The sequence below is a fragment of the Indicator indicator genome, chromosome 1 (genome assembly GCF_027791375.1).
Source record: "Indicator indicator isolate 239-I01 chromosome 1, UM_Iind_1.1, whole genome shotgun sequence".
Lineage (NCBI taxonomy): Eukaryota > Metazoa > Chordata > Aves > Piciformes > Indicatoridae > Indicator > Indicator indicator.
The window spans coordinates 86,584,021-86,603,497 of NC_072010.1; the positions used below are offsets into that span (position 1 = coordinate 86,584,021).

General features: G+C 42.7%; 1 protein-coding gene across 1 annotated transcript in view; it reads right to left on the reverse strand.

Annotated features, from left to right (window-relative positions):
• DCBLD2 (discoidin, CUB and LCCL domain containing 2) overlaps nt 1-9,470 on the reverse strand; it is a 47,678-nt gene extending 38,208 nt beyond the window's left edge. Inside the window, exon 1 of the mRNA XM_054386105.1 lies at nt 9,359-9,470. Within this exon, the coding sequence (XP_054242080.1) occupies nt 9,359-9,470 (112 nt within the window). The remainder of the gene's footprint in view (nt 1-9,358) is intronic.
• Between the last annotated feature and the right edge of the window lie 10,007 nt (nt 9,471-19,477).

A 19,477-nucleotide genomic window follows, 5' to 3' on the forward strand; every position in this document is an offset into this window, starting at 1 on the left:
CATTGTTGGCTCATGTCCACCTTCTTGTCCACCAGTGCCTCCAAATTCTGAGCAGCCTGTTGCAATGTCTGACCACTCTTCTCTCAGTAATTTCTCAGTAAATAAATTTTCTCATTATTTTTCCTAATATCCAACCTAAACCTCCCCTGGTGCAACTTGAGGCCATTTCCTCTCGTTCTGTTACTTGATACTAGGAAGAAAAGCTCAACCCCCAAGCTCACCACAACCTCTTTTCAGGGAGCTGTAGAGTGAGAAAGACTCCCCTCAGCCTCCTCTCCTCCAGATGAAAGAATTCCTGTTCTCTCAGCCACTCTTCCTAAGACTTGTTTTCTAGACCCTTCACCAGCTTCAATGCCCTTCTTTGGACACTCTCCAGCAATAAAGATGTTCTCCTTGCAGCAAGGGGCCCAAACACAGTATTCAAGGTGTGGCCTCACCAGTGCTGAGTACAGGGACATGGTCACTTCCTGGCTTTGCTGACCACTCTATAACTGATCCCGGCCAGAATGCCGGTGGTCTTCTTGGCCACCTAAGCACACTGCTGACTCTTGTTAAGACAGCTGTCAACTAGCACCCACAGGTCTTTCTCTGCTGAGCAGCTTTCCAGCCACTCTTCCCCAAGCCTGTCACATTGCATGGGGTGGTGTGACTCATGCGCAGGACCCAGCACTTGGCTTTGTTAAATCTCATACAATTAATCTTAGTCTGTCAATCCAGCCCGTCCAGACCCCTCTGCAGAGCCTTTGTACCCAATTTAGTGTCATCTGTAAGCTTATTGAAACAGCACTCAATCCCCTCATCCAGATCATTGAGAAAGATATTAAACAGGACTGGCCCCAATGCCAAGCTGTGGGGACCACCACTTATGACCGGTTGCCAACCTGGCTTAATGCCATTCCCCACCACCTGGCTGTCTAGCCCATTTTTAGCCCAGTGAACTGTCCACTCATCCAAGCAGCCAGTTTCTCCAGGAGGATGCTTCGGGATACAGTGCCAAAGGCTTTACTGAAGTCCAGGTAAACGATATCCACAGCCTTTCCCTCAGCCACTAATCAGGTCACCTTGTTGTAGAAGGCTGGGTTCATGAACCCATGCTGACTGTGCCTGATCACCTGGTTGCCCTGCACATGCTGCATAATGGCACTCAAAATGATGTCCAGCATCAAGGTCAAACTTGCAGGTCTGTAGTTCCCTGGGTTCACCTTCCAGCCCTTCTTGTAGATTGGCATCACGTTTGCCAATCTACAGTCAGCTGTGACCTGCCCACTTAACCAGGACTGCTGGTAAATGATGGAAGGTGTCTTGGCAAATACTTCTGTTAGTTCCCTCAGTACCTTCAGGTGTATGCCCTCCGGATCCATAGACTTTTGTGTATTTAAATGGGGGTGCAGGTCACTAACCATTCCCTCTTGTATTGTGGGGACATTACTTGAGTACAAGCTCACACAGAATATGAGTAACACAGCTCAAGCCATTTGCCTCAAATAATGGAAGTCAAAGCTTAGCAAAGTCTGCTATTTCAGAATCTTACCACACTAATGTATAGGCTTTGCAGACAGTGACACACCATTCTGTATAAAAAAAAAACAACATGGAAAATTGTAAATATCCTACTTTAATGACAGTTGCTACATTGCCTTTTAGATTAGCATTATTACTGCTCCCCCTAAGCAGTTCAGTAACAAATCCAGAGTCTGTGCTTGGACAATGGTTTCAGCTATACCACTATTAAAAAAAAAAAAAGGCAGATGTTCTATAATATTTGATTAAAGAAATAAATCTAAAGTCAACACTTAATGAGAAAATGCAAGAGGAGATGGATATCCTTTGACTAAAAAACAAATTCCAGCTAATCCTAACTGCTTCCACAAAGCACAGGGTGCAGTTAGAGAAGCAGGGGTGATATGCAATAGTGTATTTACAAGCCTTTCAAAATATGGATAAAATAACCACTCTAGAAACATTTGCCAATAGGGATTGCATTTGTACTGATGATTATCTGAGCTATCAAAGCTGATGCATTCAAGGCAGCACTTAACTAGCTGGTGACTGAAACTACACAGAACAACAGTGATCACATTAAAAATCTAATGCATCATTTCCCAGAGTAGAAAGCAGGTGACGGAATTGCAGAAAAGGAGATGGATTATTTTACTATTATGTGAATAACTTATGAAAACATTCCTCCAACTCATGAAACATCTCTGCTCAGTAGCAGAAAAATAATTTTCCTGCAGACTGCACTAATATGCTAGAAAGTCACTGACTTGAGATGCACACAGTGACAGCACACAAGTTTCTGAAAAACCATTTGTTACCTTCTTAACTAGCTCAGATACTCAATTTTTTTTATAGCCAGGTACACACATATATATAAAGCAAAAGACATTGTATTGCTTAAATCCAAACCAAAATGCAATACATTCTGGGATTAAGAATGAGAACTCCAAGTGTTTACACAACATGGTGATTCCTGCCTTTCTTTAGAAGGGTGGAGTAGGCTAGGCACAACCTCAGCAGGCTCCTGAAAATTACCAGGGCTGAACAGACTCAGTATTTTGAGGCAAACTTCCAGAAGGATGGCACTGCAGAACACATGTATGTATCCTCTCCTACCAGATTCACTTAACCACTTCAAATAATCATAGAATTGTTAGGCTTGGAACAGACCTCAAGGATCATCTAGTTCCAACCCCCCTCCCACTAGATCAGGTTGCCCAGAGCCACAACCAGCCTGGCCTTAAAAGCCTCCAGGGATGGGGCTTCCACCACCTCCCTGGGCAACCTGTTCCAGTGTCTGACCACCCTCATGGTGAAAACTCTGTCCTAACATCCAATCTGAATCTGCCTATTTCTAGTTTTTTCCCATTCCCCCTAGTCCTATCACTACCTGACACCTTAAAGAGTCCCTCCCCAGCTTTCTCGTAGGGCTCCTTAAGATACTGGAAGGCCACAGTAAGTTCTCCTCAGAGCCTTCTCTTCTCCAGACTGAACAGCCCCAACTCTTTCAGTCTGTCCCCATAGGAGAGGTGCTCCAGCCCTCTGATCATCCTGGTGGCCCTTCTCTGGACACACTCCAGCACCTCCAGATCCTTCTTGTAATAGGGGCTCCAGAACTGGACGCAGTACTCCAGATGGGGTCTCACCAGAGTGGAGTAGAGGGGGACAATCACCTCCCTCAACTTGCTGGCTATGCTTCTCTTGATGCAGCCAAGGATGTGATTGGCTTTCTGGGCTGCAAGTGCACACTGGTTGCTCATGTTGAGCTTCTCATCCCCCAGGTCCTTTTCTTCAGGGCTGCTCTCAAGACAGTCACTGCCCAAAGCTTGGGATTGCCCCGACCCAGATGCAGGACCTTGCACTTGGTCTTGTTGAACCTCATGAGGTTGGCTTGTGCCCACCTCTCCAGCCTGTCAAGGTCCCTCTGGATGGATCCCTTCCCTCCAGCATGTCTGCTGCACCACACAGCTTGGTGTCATCAGCAAACTTGCTGAGGGTGCCCTCAATGCCACTCTCCATGTCATAGACAAAGATGTTAAACAAGACTGGTCCCAGGACTGATCCCTGAGGGACTCCACTTGTCACTGGCCTCCACTGGGACATAGAAGCCATTGACAGCCACCCTTTGAGTGCGGCCATCAAACCCAGACTGCACCAGCTTGGAGACCAGGATGTTGTGTGGGACGGTGTCAAAAGCTTTGTTCAGGTCCAGGTAAATGACATCAGGTGCTCAGCCTTCATCTATTAATGTTGTGACCTTGCCATAGAAGGCCACCAGGTTTGTCAGGTAGGATTTGCCCTTGGTGAAGCCATGCTGACTGTACCCAATCACCTCTTCACTCTTCTGTCTCAGCAGTGCCTGCAGGAGGATCTGCTCCATCATCTTACCAGGCACAGAGGTGAGGCTGACTGGTCTATAGTTCTCTGGATCATCCTTCTTTCCCTTTTTGAAAATGGGAGTTATGTTTCCCCTTTTCCAGTCAGTGGGGACCTCCCTGGACTGCCATAGCTTTTGGAATGTAATAGAGAGTGGTTTAGTAACCTCATCTGCCAGTTCCTTCAGCACTCGTGGGGGTATCTCATGGATATCTCACAAACTTGAACACTTTCAGGTTCCTCAGATGGTCACAAACCTGATCTTCACTCACAATGAGCAGTTCCTTCTTCCAGTCCCTGCCCTTATCTTCCATGATCCCGGGAATGTGGCTGGAGCCCTTGCCAGTGAAGACTGAGGTAAAGAAGTCATTGAGAACCTCAGCCTTCTCCATGTCACTTGTCACCACTTCTCCTGTTTCCTTTATAAAGAGTCCCACACCTTCCCTAGTCTTCTTTTTACCATTAATATACCTACAATGCTGTAACTGGAGAAGGAAAAACAACTTTGCTGAGATTCTTGTTTTCAAAAGCAAAGAACTTTCACTATTTTTAGGTCTATACATCCAATACCAGCTCACTACCCTCCAGGAACAGTACTCCTCAACTCTAGAGTACTGTTCTACCTCCCTCTTCTCACTACATCTGTCTTCAAGGCACAATGCTGAGAAGTGAAAAAGAGCATCAGAAAACCTGAATCAGCAGACATATCAGCAAAGCCTGGCAGAACTTTAAGCTTCAGTCTTGAAAAATTCTTCAGTACCTCTTAGCATAAGGTGATTTGCCTCAGCACTCCTACCTACATGGTACCAATTCTTGAATCCTCAAGAGTCTGTATTCTGCACAATTGCATCCTTAAAACACTCCACATTCTTAAGTAAAACTGTCTTATTAGCAAAACCAAATTCTTCAATAGAGCCCTGCCCTTCACATCATAAAGCACTTATTCTGATGTTAACTTGAGGGATAATACATCTCTTATCCAAAGAGCTGGGGGGGGGTGTGTCTTCTTAATCAAAATAATTCCTTTTAAGTTTACCTGTGAATCTCCTTCTCCCAGACGAGCCCAGTCAAGGCCAATGGATACAAAGGGCAATGAGACACCGCCCAATATAATTTAGCAAGCGCAGAAAATGGCACTTGCGTGAAGAGCAACACATGACAGTTGCTCATGTGGCAGATGGTTTGCAGGTATGAATTCACACGCCAGGAGCTCTCTGCAGCAGGAAAAAGACACCTGCAATGGAACACTTGTCAGTTCCATTTCAGAAGGCAATCATCTCTTCCAAGACATTTTGGGAGAAGCTACAGCCTCTCTCCCTCCCTCTTGCCCATCTGATGGATATGTTTTCACCTTCTCTTTGTCTGCTTCCTTCTCTCCAAATCAAGCCACCTCTCTTCTATAGCTGGAGGACATTGTTAGATCCTTTCAAGCTTGAAGTTCACAACTGGAAGGTTAACTCAGTGACCAAAAGAACAAAATAACATTTAAGGAAATTAAGTCCACAAAATCACACAGTTAGTTCTAGTCCCAGGAATTTCTGAACTCAGCACTGCAAGCAAAACGCAGCACTTGAGTGACAAAGGCACTGAGACATCCCTGTACAGTAAGCAGCCAGGAAGTCACACCAGATGCTAAAGTTGCTTGTTTCAGACACCAATATCTGAATGACCAACCACAAGCTATTTCAGATACTACAGAAAGGCATAGGCTAGGAGGACAAATCAACATGTGCCTAACTCTGGACTGGCAACAGTCAAAATCGCCATTTTTTTACTGTTTTGCCAGATGGACAAAGGAGAGGTAAGACCAGGAGTATTACAGAGAGAAGGAGGAGGCACACAGAGGAACTAGAGAGGAACAGGGAACACACAATAGATCCAGGAATACTGCAGTTCAATCACAAAACACAAGGCCATGGAAAACCAGTTCATTAGGCTCAACATACAAAGGGACATTAGTTCTCTCACTTAGTTTTTCAAGAAGATCATACGAACCCAGCACTACACACTCAAAAATCCTTTCTCTCTGCTACACCGAAGCACAAACATTTTCAAGTCATAGTGATGAATCACTTTCTTGTACTTCGTTTGATGAGGTCTGAGTACAGAACAACAGCCTTCTGGGTTGGTATTTGCTTAGAACAAAACGTGGCAATCACAGTTAAAAGCAAGCATCCAGAGTTAATTTTTTAAGAAAACGTTGCAAACAAAACTGTTTCAAATCGCTTGTGAATCAACTTCAGTTTATTTTTACAAGCAAATCAGTATTCGCTAGGAATCCCAACAGCTGGCTACCAAACTATCTATCTGCATGGTGACAAAGTTCTCACTCCACAGGCCCTACCATCTTTGTACCTTCAGAATAACTGAGACTTTACTCAGTTCTACCTGGGAAGCTGAGCATCCATTTCTCTCTTAGCTGTGTTTTTCTAAATCCAAAAAATAAAAAAGACAGAACTTAACTAAAGAACAGGCCATATTCTACTCATGTCAATACATGCACATCTGTTAGGAGCACTGTTTTTCAAAAAGCAATCCACAAAGAGCAGGAAGCTTGCATGGTGCTGGACTGCTTTCATTCACACCTGCTTAATTACATGGAAAACAAAACACTTCAAGTATTTTTCAAATATCAATTTCCTTGTAACCAGGAGCTAGAATCACTACAGAATTGTTTCCAAGTCACAGGAGCTGCCTTGCACAGGCAGCAGCTGGACAGTCCTCAATCCACAAGACTATGAAATGCAGCACAGGGTACTTCTCTGTTGAGCCTTTTTCAGTGTTTCTGAAGGTGCTCAACCTCATACAAAATGATCATCTTTTCCAAGACAGTGAGACACTTAAGTTCAAGATCTTGAGTAAAGAATGCCAAATTACATACACTGACTGATTTTCAGTATGATAGACTGAAAAAAATCCCATTTGACTCTTACAAGATAATGCAGTGGGCTACTACATGAAAAGCATATTCACCATAGCAGTCACTGCACTTTTTCATTCCTCTGTTTGCAGCTATCAGGAAAGGGAAGAGAACATTTGACCCAATATTCCAAACAAGCTTCACATTGACCAAAACCATACTGCTATTTCAAAATCAGCTCATGCTAGGGAGGTGAGCTACAGAAAAGCATGTGAGAAATGAAAACACTCTATCTTCAGACCAAGATTTAAATACCATGTAGTATGTGAGGATTAGAGCTGCTCGATAGTGGAGAATAAAATTAATAGTTGCTTATCACCGAAGGGTAAGCCTCCCTAAGGTAAGAAGAAAAAAAAAAAGCTACATTCCTACATGGTGTTACTTATTGCATTGTTATAAAAGGACTTAAAATCAACTTTAACTGTGGAATTCCCTACGCCCTGGGTACTTTCATTGGCAATCAACACGTTCTCTTAGAAGCCTATGCATACATTAATTTAGCAAGAGCTTTGCGCAGACCCTTCATGAGCAAGACAGCAGTTTCATTTCTGTGTGGGGCTCCTTATGCAAATTAGAACCATAGCAGCACTTATGAGACACAGGATATGGGCTTCCCAACCTTCTCTGGAATAAGATAAATGAAAATATTTTGGCAAGGCAATAACCTCTCACAAGCAGAGCTTTTCTTAGAAGCTCCAACAGTTTCTCATACTGAAGGGTATTGTATTCAACAAAACCTGAGACCCTACCCTTAAAAGAAACTGGGCTTTTTGTTACTAAATAGAACAATGCTTGTCAATAAAGAAGGTTCCCTTCCTGCTCAAAACTGACACTTCTATGAAAACTTTAAACATTAACTAGAGGGACACTGTAAACCGAAATTCTGGGTAGGAGCTCTTCAGCAGTTTGTCAGAGTACTGCTGTCCACACAGTCCCACTTTTTCTGCATGGTCTTGCTCCCTCTAGCACATCTCTGACCACTCACTGAGCCAACTTGACTCAATAATCAGGAAGAAAATTATGACTCTTCGCTCCCACACCTAGTTATTTCAGTTTTCTCCTAGAATAACAAACTCAATCTGCTCACCAAAAGGTCAGACAAGTGTCGGGTCAGCATAAGTATTTGGAGCGTGAGGCACCATCAGCATGAACTAACACCCTGCTGCAGCCTTCAAAAGACTAGATGTTAGAATTGCCCAATTTCCTCTCAAAAGCAAATGGGTCTTCTTCTCCCTCACTATAAATCAAAACAAAACCAAACCAGATCAGATATGCCAAATGCCTATCAGCATTAGCTGCATACATGTATAGGAACATACTTTAAATTAAATGTAATTAGCTAGAAATAAAAGGAAAAGGTAAGTCAACAAGACCAGCTTGGCTTGACAGACACATCTGTAACCATTTTCCAATCAAAAAAATGGATTAAAATCTTTGCTTAAAACAGTACAGTGGTGTGTATTTCCAATTCCCTTTGTGCACTTCAAACACATTTTCATCTCTCTTCAAGATGTAACGAGAAATTGATATGAAAACAGAGTGGACTTCCCAAAACAAAGCAAGACCAGTGCAAAAAGCAAGCAGAATTGAAACCATAACATTTCTCTTCTCAACCTCTGTATCCATAGAAGTGAAAAGTTTCAAGATGCTGTCAAAACATTCACTCCCATCACCTTCTCCCATGCATATGATCAAAGTGACACTTCTGAGGCATCCTCTGATCTTCTGCCATGAAGTGACCAAATTGTGCCTCGTAAAGCTCAATCAGTTATTCCACCCGATGAGGACAAATCTCATTGCTTTCTTTAAACAAACGGAAAAAAAAAAAAAAAATCACCAAACAACCGAACACCCAAACCCTGCCTAGCACACATTCCAGTCTCTACACAGACTCCTGGTACGCGTGTAAGCTTATTTTCAGAGCAAGCAGAATCTCCTCTTTATCGTCTCTTGGCTTACACCACTTCACACACAGACTGCGGAGGACAAACCCGGGGTCACCCGCGACTCGGCCAGCAGCCCCCAGAAACGGGACGCTGTCCAATACACCAAACCCCACCACACCCTCCCCGCCTGCCCTTGTGCTCCCAAGCTACCGCCGCAACTCAGCGTACCCGAACCCCGGACCCTCTCAGTCGTGCTCTGCCCGGGTGAAGCCCTCCCGCCTCCAGCTGGCCCTGGGGCCTCAAATCGAGGACAGCGGGGGCGGGCGGCTCAGGCCCTGCGAAATGCCCCGCACCTGGGGGACGCGGGGGCCGTCTGACAGAGCCTCGACGCTCCGCAACAGGGCCCGCACCCCACAGTGGGGGAATGGGGAGGAAGAAACGCGGGTTTCCAAGAAGGAGGCTCTCCTTTAGCCCTTTGTTGGTCAGGGATGGGGCTGGTTCGGGGTATGGGGCCACATGTCGAAGGGGAAGATCAAGAGGTAAGGGGGCTCCCTCTCCCCGCAACAGCGCCTCGGAGGCTTGTTTTCTCTCGCCTGCCCGGCCGTCGCTTCTTTCGCCGGTCACCAGGCAGCCAGGCTCGCCCGCCGCCGCTCTACCCGCCCCCTCTCGCACCCACCTTTCTGCGCCCCGGTGCCCCGCGGCGGCAGTAGCAGCATCAGCAGTAGGAGGCTGAGCAGAGAGATCGCCTGCCGTGTCCCCGCGGGGAGCGGCCACCCCGGGCTCACCATGCCCCGCGGCGTGGCCAGGGCGGCCGGCAGTCCGAGGGCATCGCGGGCTGCGGGGCGGCCGGGCCGCGCCGCGTCTCTGCCCTGCGCCCCGCGGCCGCCAGCGGGACGCGCCTGCGAGCCAGCCAGCCAGCGCGCGCCGCCCGCCGCCCCCCGCGCCCGGCCCAACCGCTTCCGGGGGCCGCCCGGGGGCCGCGGGGCTGCCCTCTTCCTGCCGCCCGCGGGCCGCCCGGGGCGCTAGGGGAACCGCGGGCACCCGCCGGCGGCCTCCGCGCGAGGAAAGCCTCCGCGCGGGGAAAGCCTCCGCCGGCGGCCCTCACCGCGCCCTGACCAGAGCGAGGGCATGCGGGAAGGCGGGAGGCTCCGTGGAGAGGCCTGCACGGGTTAACGGCTCAGTTCCGGGGGGGCAGCCCCTAAATTTCGTCGTTATTCCGCCCCCGGCCTCCTTTGTGACTTGGATAACAGTATTTAACTTTTTTTTTCTTTTCTCCTCGCTCTCTTTTTTTTTCCCCCTTCCCCTCTTCCCTTCCCCTCTTCCCTTCCCCTCTTCCCTTCCCCTCTTCCCTTCCCCTCTTCCCTTCCCCTCTTCCCTTCCCCTCTTCCCTTCCCCTCTTCCCTTCCCCTCTTCCCTTCCCCTCTTCCCTTCCCCTCTTCCCTTCCCCTCTTCCCTTCCCCCTCATTCTTTCTTTGATTTTCTTTCCCCCCACCTTTCTTGCCTTTAATTTCTTTTTTTTGCTCCCTTTTTCTTTCCTCATTATTTGCCGATTTTCTCCTTGGAGATATGAATGGTGCTGTTAACAGAAGAGGATAAACTGGTGTCCTAGATCTCTACACACAATTGCAAATCCAGCTCTAGAAAAGCATGGAATGGGCTGCAAAATCCCAAGCCATTGCAATTTTAGCTCTTGGCATCTAGCTTTTGAACATTGTGTATAATTGGAGAAGCTTGCTTTAAGGGGCTAAATTCACCCGTGGGAAATAAATAGTTTTAAAAAATTCTGATAAACATTTTTCATGTGTCTGGCCCATACTTCTGCCACAGTTGCCAGGAGGTGTCTTTTCATATATTTAGGGAATGTTAAACATGAGGATCTTAGCACATTTCATATTTTCCCCCTTTTAGCAACACACAAAGAGACCTCGAAGGCAAAGTCGATGGAAGGATATCTCCGATGAGGCTGGTTCTAGTCAGCTTGTAAGATGCAACGTCCCTGCAACACCAAGACATCCTATAACAAGTAATGGAAGATGAATCTAAAGTGATTTATATGCATTCTTTTGTCTTCCATTCACCAGACACTAAAGTTTGTGCCACAGGTCATGTGAAGCAGTTATATCACTACAAAAACATCCTTTTCTGCACTACAGAGAGCACATTCCTAAGATCACTAATCATTAGTGGTATGTATTGTGTACTGGAAAAATTGCTCCTTGAATAATTTGTGGCTTAGTAGTGCCATGCATTAACAGGAGCATCTGAACATCCTACACATAAATCAATAATCTGGACCTGAGAGAGATTTCTGCCTTTGTGTTTTCTGTTGTGAAGGCTGTGGGGGGTGGTTTATTTGTTCATGTAAAAAGGGTATCTGTATCTATGAGAGGATTTACAAAAGGGGTGTGAAAACTTGCAGAATTCCTAAAAGCAGCCAGAGCCTGAAGTTGCTTAATCTATCTTGGAAGGTTGTCCTGAAGGCACATTCTCTGACCACAAATGGTTTATGTGAAACCCTAGGTTACACAAAGGGACACCGGCCCAACAGAAGCAGTGATAAACTATCAGAGGTTAGACACCCTAAAATCCTGAAAGATTTACGGAATCTACAGAGCAAAAGAATTAGGAATATGGTTCCATTAGCAATGCAACTGCTTGCATGGCTTGTCTTAATACATGCTTTTTATGCAAGAAAAAAAAATCTTAAGAATTAGATCAATCCAGATGGTCTCTCTGGCTTTCAGAATCTTCATTCTTCTAAGAAAATTTCAGCACCAAATGAGTTTAAATAGACCAGCTGCAGGCTACTGCACATTTCAGTCCATGAAAGTTCTCAGGCATCTCTTCTGGGGCAAACAGAACTGTATAATATTTTAGTTTGTGAGTTATAACTGTCCCATTTATCAAATCAAAACAGATAGGGAATTGAAATGTTGTGGGAAGCAAATACAATGCCAATATCATAAAGCAAGCTGCCAACACACCTTATGAAACCAGCATAAATATTTTTTTCCAAGATGGTAAGACAGAAGTCCAACTTCTTACTGCTGATAGAAGAATGCTTAGTCAAATAAGCATTTCTCTAATGTTTCCTTTCTGTTGCAAGTAATTTCTAGAGAAAAATTAAACTGTCATCTCTGTCTGCTTGCTTCATTTCCCTTAAGAAGTTTCTGATGCTCAGGGCTTCTTTCCCACTCTAGCTTTTACATAGTTAACTGCATTCTGAAAGCTGAATTCAGCTGGAGGGGAGAGCTGCTCTTCAGGAAGAACTTCATAGTCTGCAGAAGCAGGCTAATGTGAACTTTCTGGAGTCCGACTAGAGCAATTGCAAGGTCTTGAATCTGGGAAGGAATATCCCTATGCAACAGTACAGCCTAGGGGTTGTTTGTAAGCAATTCTGGAGAAAAGGACTGGGCATCCTAGTGGACAATTTGAATGTCAGTCAGCAGTGTATCCTTGTAGCAAAGAAGGCCAACAGCACCTTGAGCTGCATTAACAAGGACCAGGGAAGTGAACTTTTGTAAGACTTCATCTGAGTACTGTGTCCAGCTTTGGGCTCCCTCCAGTACAAAACCACCACTGACATACAGGAGAGAGTCAATTGGAAGGCATTTGAAACAGTAAGAAGATGGTGCACATCAAGAAGCTGAGAGAAGTGGACATCTTCAGCTTGGAGAAGAGAATGCTGAGACACATGTGTCAGCTGCTTCCTTCAACTACCTAACTGCAGGCAGGATTGGAAGATGGAACTGACCACTTCCCAGGGATGCATGGGGATGGCACAAAAGACAACAGACCAAAGTTGCAAAGTTCCTAGATAAAAGGGAAAAAATACTGTCACAAGAGTGGTCAGAAACTAGAACAAATTGTTGGGAAGTTCTAAAATATTTGGAGTTGTTCAGGATTGGATGTGGCCCTGATCAAGCTGTTCTGATTAGACTGATTTTCAGCTGGGAGATGAACTATATAGCCCCTGAAGGTCCATTCCAATCTGAATTATGACTGTATGATTCTTGGGCACCTGAAAACACACTACAGAGGATAGTCCTGCAGTGACAGGGGATGTTCTAAAACAGCAAAAGCGATTTTCCAGTTTCTGTAGTTACCTATCCATGTTCTCCAATTGAAATAAGAATTTATTCTGAGAAGTATGATTCTTCTGAACTTGAAGAAAAGGAATAAATGCATTTAAAGCAGACAAATTTTTGACTTTCATCATGATAATAGCACGAGGTCTTTGCTAGTGCCTCCTTCTTCTTATCCGTTAAATCTTTACATGTCACGTACACACCAGATTTCTTTCTCTGACAGTAAATACAAAGGCCCACCCAGTGAGCTAATACAAGTGCTCCATGTGCATCCAAGGGCCATATGTCTGCTTTTTGATGTCAGCAGACACCTGAAGGTTATTATAAGCACTGTTCCCAGATAATCACTTGTGAGCGAGTCCAGATCTGTACTCAAGTTCACATTTTCTCTCTGCTATCCATGAAGTTATTGAATCAATTTACCTCTTTTCCCAGAAAACAAATTCCACTATTTATGGCGGAATTCCAGACAAAAGAATTATAGAATTGTAGAATCGTGTTGGTTAGAAGAGATCTTTAAGGTCTTTAAGTCCAACTGTTAACTTGGAACTGCCAAGTCACCACTAAACCATGTCACTAACTGTCACATCCACGTGTCTTTTAAATACCTCTAGGGATGGCAACTAAACCTCTATCCTGGGCAACCTGTTCCAATGCTTCATAAACCTTTCAGTGAAGAAATTTTTCCTAATATTCAACCTGAACCTCCTCTGGCACAACTTGAGGCCCTTTCCTTTTGTCCTATCACATGTTACTTGGGAGAAGAGACCAACCTTCACCTTGCTACAAACTCCTTTCAGGTAGCTATAAAGAACAATGAGATCTCCCCTCAGCCTTCTCTTCTCCAGACTAAACAACCCCAGTTCCCTCAGCTGCTCCTCATAAGACCTGTTCTTCAGACTCTTCACCAGCTTTGTTGCCCATCTCTGGACATGCTCCAGCAATAAAATGTCCTTCTTGTAGTGAGGATCCCACACCTGAAACCAATATTTGAAATGTGGCCTTATCAGTACCAAGTGCAGGGGAACAATCACTTCCCTAGACCTGCTTGCCACACTATTCCTGATTCAGGCCAGGATGCTTATGGCCTTCTTGGCCACCTGAGCACACTGCTGGCTCATGTTCAGACAGCTGTCAGCCAGCACACCCAGGTCATTTTCTGTTGGGTAGCTTTCCAGCCACCCTACCCCAAGCCTGCAGCACTGCAGGGAGTTGTTGTGACCCAGGTGCAGGACTCGGCGCTTGGCCTCATTAAACCTCATACAATTGGCCTCTGCCCATCTTACTTTCAGTACAAATCCTTCTTCTCCTCTCTTTGTTTTCATTTTTTCCTCAATTGCCTGTCATGCTGGCTTTTTTTTTTCTTTTTTTTTAAACAATAACAACAAATTCCCCCTTACAGAATAGATTTAATGTCATCCTTTTAAAAAGGAAAATGGGTATTGATTGCGTATTATTCCCATCAATGGATGTAATTAAGCTCATCCTCAGAAACACATTTACAAAACCACCATGCCAGATTTACCTAAAATTAATTTTTAATTCACTTTAGATAGGAGCCTCATGGTTGTAAATAAAGCACATTTATTTGACGCTCCAGAGTCATTTGGTTGCTGATTTGTTCATGTTTTTAAAAGATAATAAACACTTAACATTTAGTTCTGGGTTATTTTTGGTAAGAAACATCTGTTAATTATACTGTGCCTAAAGCCATTATCAGGGAAAAATGGTAGTATAATTCCAAGACCCATTTCCCTTTACTTTTTTTTACTACATCGTATATGTGAAACAATTCAGGCACACCGGGGAAGAAACAAAGCTATTTTTTTGCTTTTTTAAACATGGTAACATAGAGAAGGAAAATATTAGGGAGGATCTCATACTGCCTCCAACCCTTGAACGAGTTCATGTTTATTGGATCACTGCCTGCTACTACAAAGATCCTTCAAGTACAGTTAGAAAAACATTAAAGACAAATTGTGTCTTGTAAGTATGGATTTGGTATTCTGAAACCAAAGCAGTATTTTGAAGCACTGAGCAGTCTAAATTCCCTGGATGTAGTGAATCCAATAGCTCAGTGAAAGCTGAAGAAGACTGATGCTGTAGTATCAATTCAGCACATAAGCACAGGCATGATTTTAATCATGGATTTAGCTTCTGTGGGAATAAAGAGCTCACTTAAACTTCAACTCTTTTGCTGTATCAGGAACCATGAGTCTGCTGCTTCAATTATCTCCATACATTTCATCTCTATTTTTCAGTTAATGTATTGTTCTCTACATTTTTTCAATTTCACATTTTTGTCAGGATGTTAGTCCTTTTTGGTTCAGCTTTGCTTCTTTTATGCAAACCCCAGGCTGAATCAAACTTTCATGACCTGTGTACCTCCTATAAATTCTGTATCTTGCCTTGGTTTACTCCTCTGCCTGTATCATTACTCATTCTTGCTTCCAAATTACTTTAGTCACTTGTACTAGGCTGAATCATAATTTGATTTTACACTGATTCCTGCTTCCAATACTATTGACCAGTGGTAACTAGAAAAATTTTAGATGTCTAGCTCCTCCAAAGACTGATACACTCACATGCCTGAGAACAGATGACGTTTATGAAATTAGGAAAATAATTAAAAACACCCTTTCTTGCACCATTATGAAGGTGAGAGGAGTCAAGTGTCATACATTTCAGGCCTTTATATACAAAGTTTTAAAAATACTAAAAATACTAAAAAATACTAAAAATATATTAATGTCAGAGAACAACATAAATTTAGCTGTAATATATTTGTGTCTAATGCTGTCTACAGAGGAGCCACGGATGTGAACAGAAACTTGAGGTGAGACTATAATACTACTCTGGGACCTGTAAATACAACAGACACTAGGGTCCAAAAGGAAGAACTTCAAGCAAATTTTTTGCATCAGAAACAGAGCATTCTTCTGTTTTTGCAGATGAGACTAGTAATCTCCTTAGCAGATAAATTCTCATTTTTTAAAGAGTTTATAAAGAGTTTGCCTGCTCTTAAATTTTTGAGTCAGAGCATGAAAATATTGCTATCAGCTTTGTATCTTTATTTCCAGATAAGGAATTTCGAGAGCAGTCTAATTTTTTTATTTTTCTTTTTATTCTGATTGACTGTAGTCACACTAAAGCAAACTGAGGTGAGGCAAACTGCAACCACATGAGTATTGTGATGGGTAAAATGATTTGTAGTGAAAAGGGGAGAATCAAAATATGAAAATGTATTCTAAAAACAACAGATCAATGATAAAAAGCTGATTATATCTTTTGTACAGATTTAAGTAATGTGCTGCTGGTGGACAACCCTAACAGTTGCTGATGAAATACAGAAGTAGAACTGCAGGCAAAAATGCTTCAGATTCAAGAAAACTGGTGTAGCATTTAACTGGCATTGCAGAGACAATTTTAAATGGGAGGAAGCCTGAAAATATTAAAAGCTTTTAAAAAATACTGTACTATACTAATGAAGACATACATGAAAATGAGAGCATATGATCAAATTTAAAGAAGAAATAGAGCTGGTTTATGTGAAATCCAAGCTTGATGCACAGATCTAATGTTTTTCCCTGGAGAATAGCATTGCCAGTTACTGAAAAACCTAGGAAATTTGTGTTGTGATGTTGCCAGCATTTGGATGCTGGCAAGCAATGACTGTACAAGAATTTCAAGAGTCAAAATCCAAATTAAAAAAAAAAAAATTACAAAAGGCAAAGATTCTGGCCATTATGATTGTGAAAGTAGTTTTAAAGTTTGGTAAAACCGAAAGATAGAAGAAAGACTCACTCTCCCTGGCCCCACATCTTCTTAAGATAGCATTGTGTTTTCAGCTCTAGTGTTTTTTTCACATTTATGACTGGCAATTCTCATTTCCCTAGTTGCTTTCCATTTTCAGATATATGAGGCAATTATGACACACACTCCTCTTAAAGTACAGTGCCACAGCTTCTCTGCCAACACGTCCCAGTGTGCTTCATGCAGGACTTCATGAGAAGGACGGTAGTTGCTGGGTGAGACTGCAACCTAATAGTGTCAATCTCTCTTTCTGTGCATGAGAAGTGAGTTGCACAACTATTAGTGAACAGAGATTTGGAGAAAGTCATGAAGAACTTGGACAGCCAAGTACAGCAGATGGGAAGAAAAAGGATCACTAAATCACATCTTATGAACAATGCATAGGTTGTTAAGCCAGGAAAGGACTTGTTTCAATGAGATGCAAGTTACTAGGATATCTATGTGTAGGGAAAGAACTATAAACAATCTGCATGTTATTATCAGGAAATTATAATCAATAGAAAAGATAGTCTAGTTATATTTATATATCTGTGTCATTTTATGTTTGCCTTTTAGAGAAGTGAATGAAATAACTGAATTAAATATGTCATACCCTTCAAATGCAGAGAGAGAACCATGAACCTCCAGAGCTGAATCACAGAATCATAGAATTATAGCATTGTTTCAGCTGGAAAAAAAACTCTAAAATCATTGAGTCCAACCATCAATCCATTCTCTTCAGCTTCAGCTAAATAATGAAAGTCCAAGGAATTCTTGTCTCTAGGGACAACGAAGAGATTTTTTTGTCCAGTAGAACTGTGTTGATGTAATTGTGCCCTCCTGATTGAAGTAGCTTATGTGCAAGCATTTTCTGCCATAAAAATAGTATCATAATTTTGGTATTTAAATGTCATAAATACTGAAAATTATTTTATAATATCTCATGTCAAGGTTGAATATTGGGCATTAATAGCAATTCAACTGGGAGCTCATCCCTGAGCATTAGAAATGGCTGTTAAGATCTGAGAGCATTGTGAATATTTATATCTTGCATCCAGTGAAATAGGTTTTTACTTCTATGGAATTAATGTGTAGGTTTCCATTTTCTTTCTTCTTTTTGGCTAGAATGTAGAAAGTATACATGGAAAAACCCAACACCCACATGGGAATTAAAAAAATAGTATATTAATAATCGCACAAACACAGATATATATAAAAATAATTAGTGAATTAAATAAAATTAATAATCCCATTAGACTGTCAGAAGGTAGGGAGATAATAATTCTGTATCTAGGAGAGTAGTATATTCAAAATCTTTGTCCTAGCACAACAGATAATGCAGGCTTACAACCTCCATTCTGTGAATGTGGAATCAGGAGCCCTGGTTCTGAAGAATTCCTGAACTTTAGGAAACTTCAGATCTTACACAAACTTTGTGGCACAGGCCCATTTCTGAAATCACAAAATCACAGATGAGGGGTTGGAAAGGACCTCGAAAGATCATCTACTCCAATTCCCTACCAGAGCAGGATCACCTAGAGTAGGTCGCACAGGAATGTGTCCAGGCAGGTTTTGAATGTCTCCAGAGAAGGAGACTCCACAACCTCTCTGGGCAGCCTGTTCCAGTGTTCTGTCACCTCACAGTGAAAGAGTTTTTCCTTATCTTTGCATACCAGTATCTGTATCATATATCAAATCTGTATCAGTACACTTGATTCTCTTCTGCCAGTGTCAATGAGATGTAGTTCTGCTTTAGTGGGTTCATTTACAAAGTCTGTCCTGTGTTGAAGGAGAATGCTTATGTATGGTTTATCATCTCTTCTCATGCTTACACTTCCTTTTATCCCAGTGGTGCTTACCCAGATATTTTAGAAGAACTGTTTCCTTTTCACTCTCTATTGAACTTGAAGTTTTTGCTTTTCATTTCAGACATAGAGTGGGGCTTGGGTGCCTGAAACATTTTTTTTTTTTTGTTATCCTCAACCTGAAACCCTCACAGATAAAACTGTCCTTAGAGTGAGCAGACGTTTTGCTTAAGCTACCATGTCACGTTTTGGCCCTGTATTTCCAATATAAAGTCCCTCCCAGAAGATCTGACTCAAAATATCTAAGATTAATCAACATCATATTTGTATACAGACTAAGGGACCCTATTGACCTTTTGGTAACTAACCTACAATAAGAGCAAGGTCTTTCAGGATTTACCTCTTCGTGCTCAGTGTGGGGCAACAAGCCAGTATAACATCTGCTTAGTATTCGTTGCAAAACAAATGTACAATGCTGACACTGTTAATCAGCTTGTCCAAGTGAATAAAATGTCAAAAGCTGATGTAAGAAAACTTGGCTTTAGAAGCAAACATTTCATATGGATCTGGATGGGTCTGTCTAATGATGGATTAATTAACCCTGGAAGATGAAGAATGACTCCAGCCTAATATTTGAGCAGGAAATGCATGTAAATCTAACAATGTACACAGAAACATTACAAAGAAATGAGAAATGTGAGAACTAGTTCTCAATCAATCACCTACCACTGATGCCTCAAACTTCAGCACATAATATTGAAAAGAATGAATAAAAATCAGTTTGTTTTGAGTCCCACCCACAGGTGGCAAGCTGTTCCTTAAAAGTAAGGTTTTTTTCATTCACAGAACTGCTAAACAGTAGGTAGCATTTCTTCCTCCTTTGCCTCTTTTGCTAGCCACAGACAGAAACAGTACCTAAAAGAAATCAGATGGAATTAATTTCAGTGGAATAGGTGCAAAGCAGTGCAGCAATACTTGAAATCTGGCCTTAAATTGTGGGTGAAAACTGAGGAACAGTCAGTAAAGGGTGCTGTTACTTCCTTATTTAATGAGGAGTAGAACATCTGTCAGGCAAAGAGGAGGTAGTGAACACAGACACATGGAAGCTAC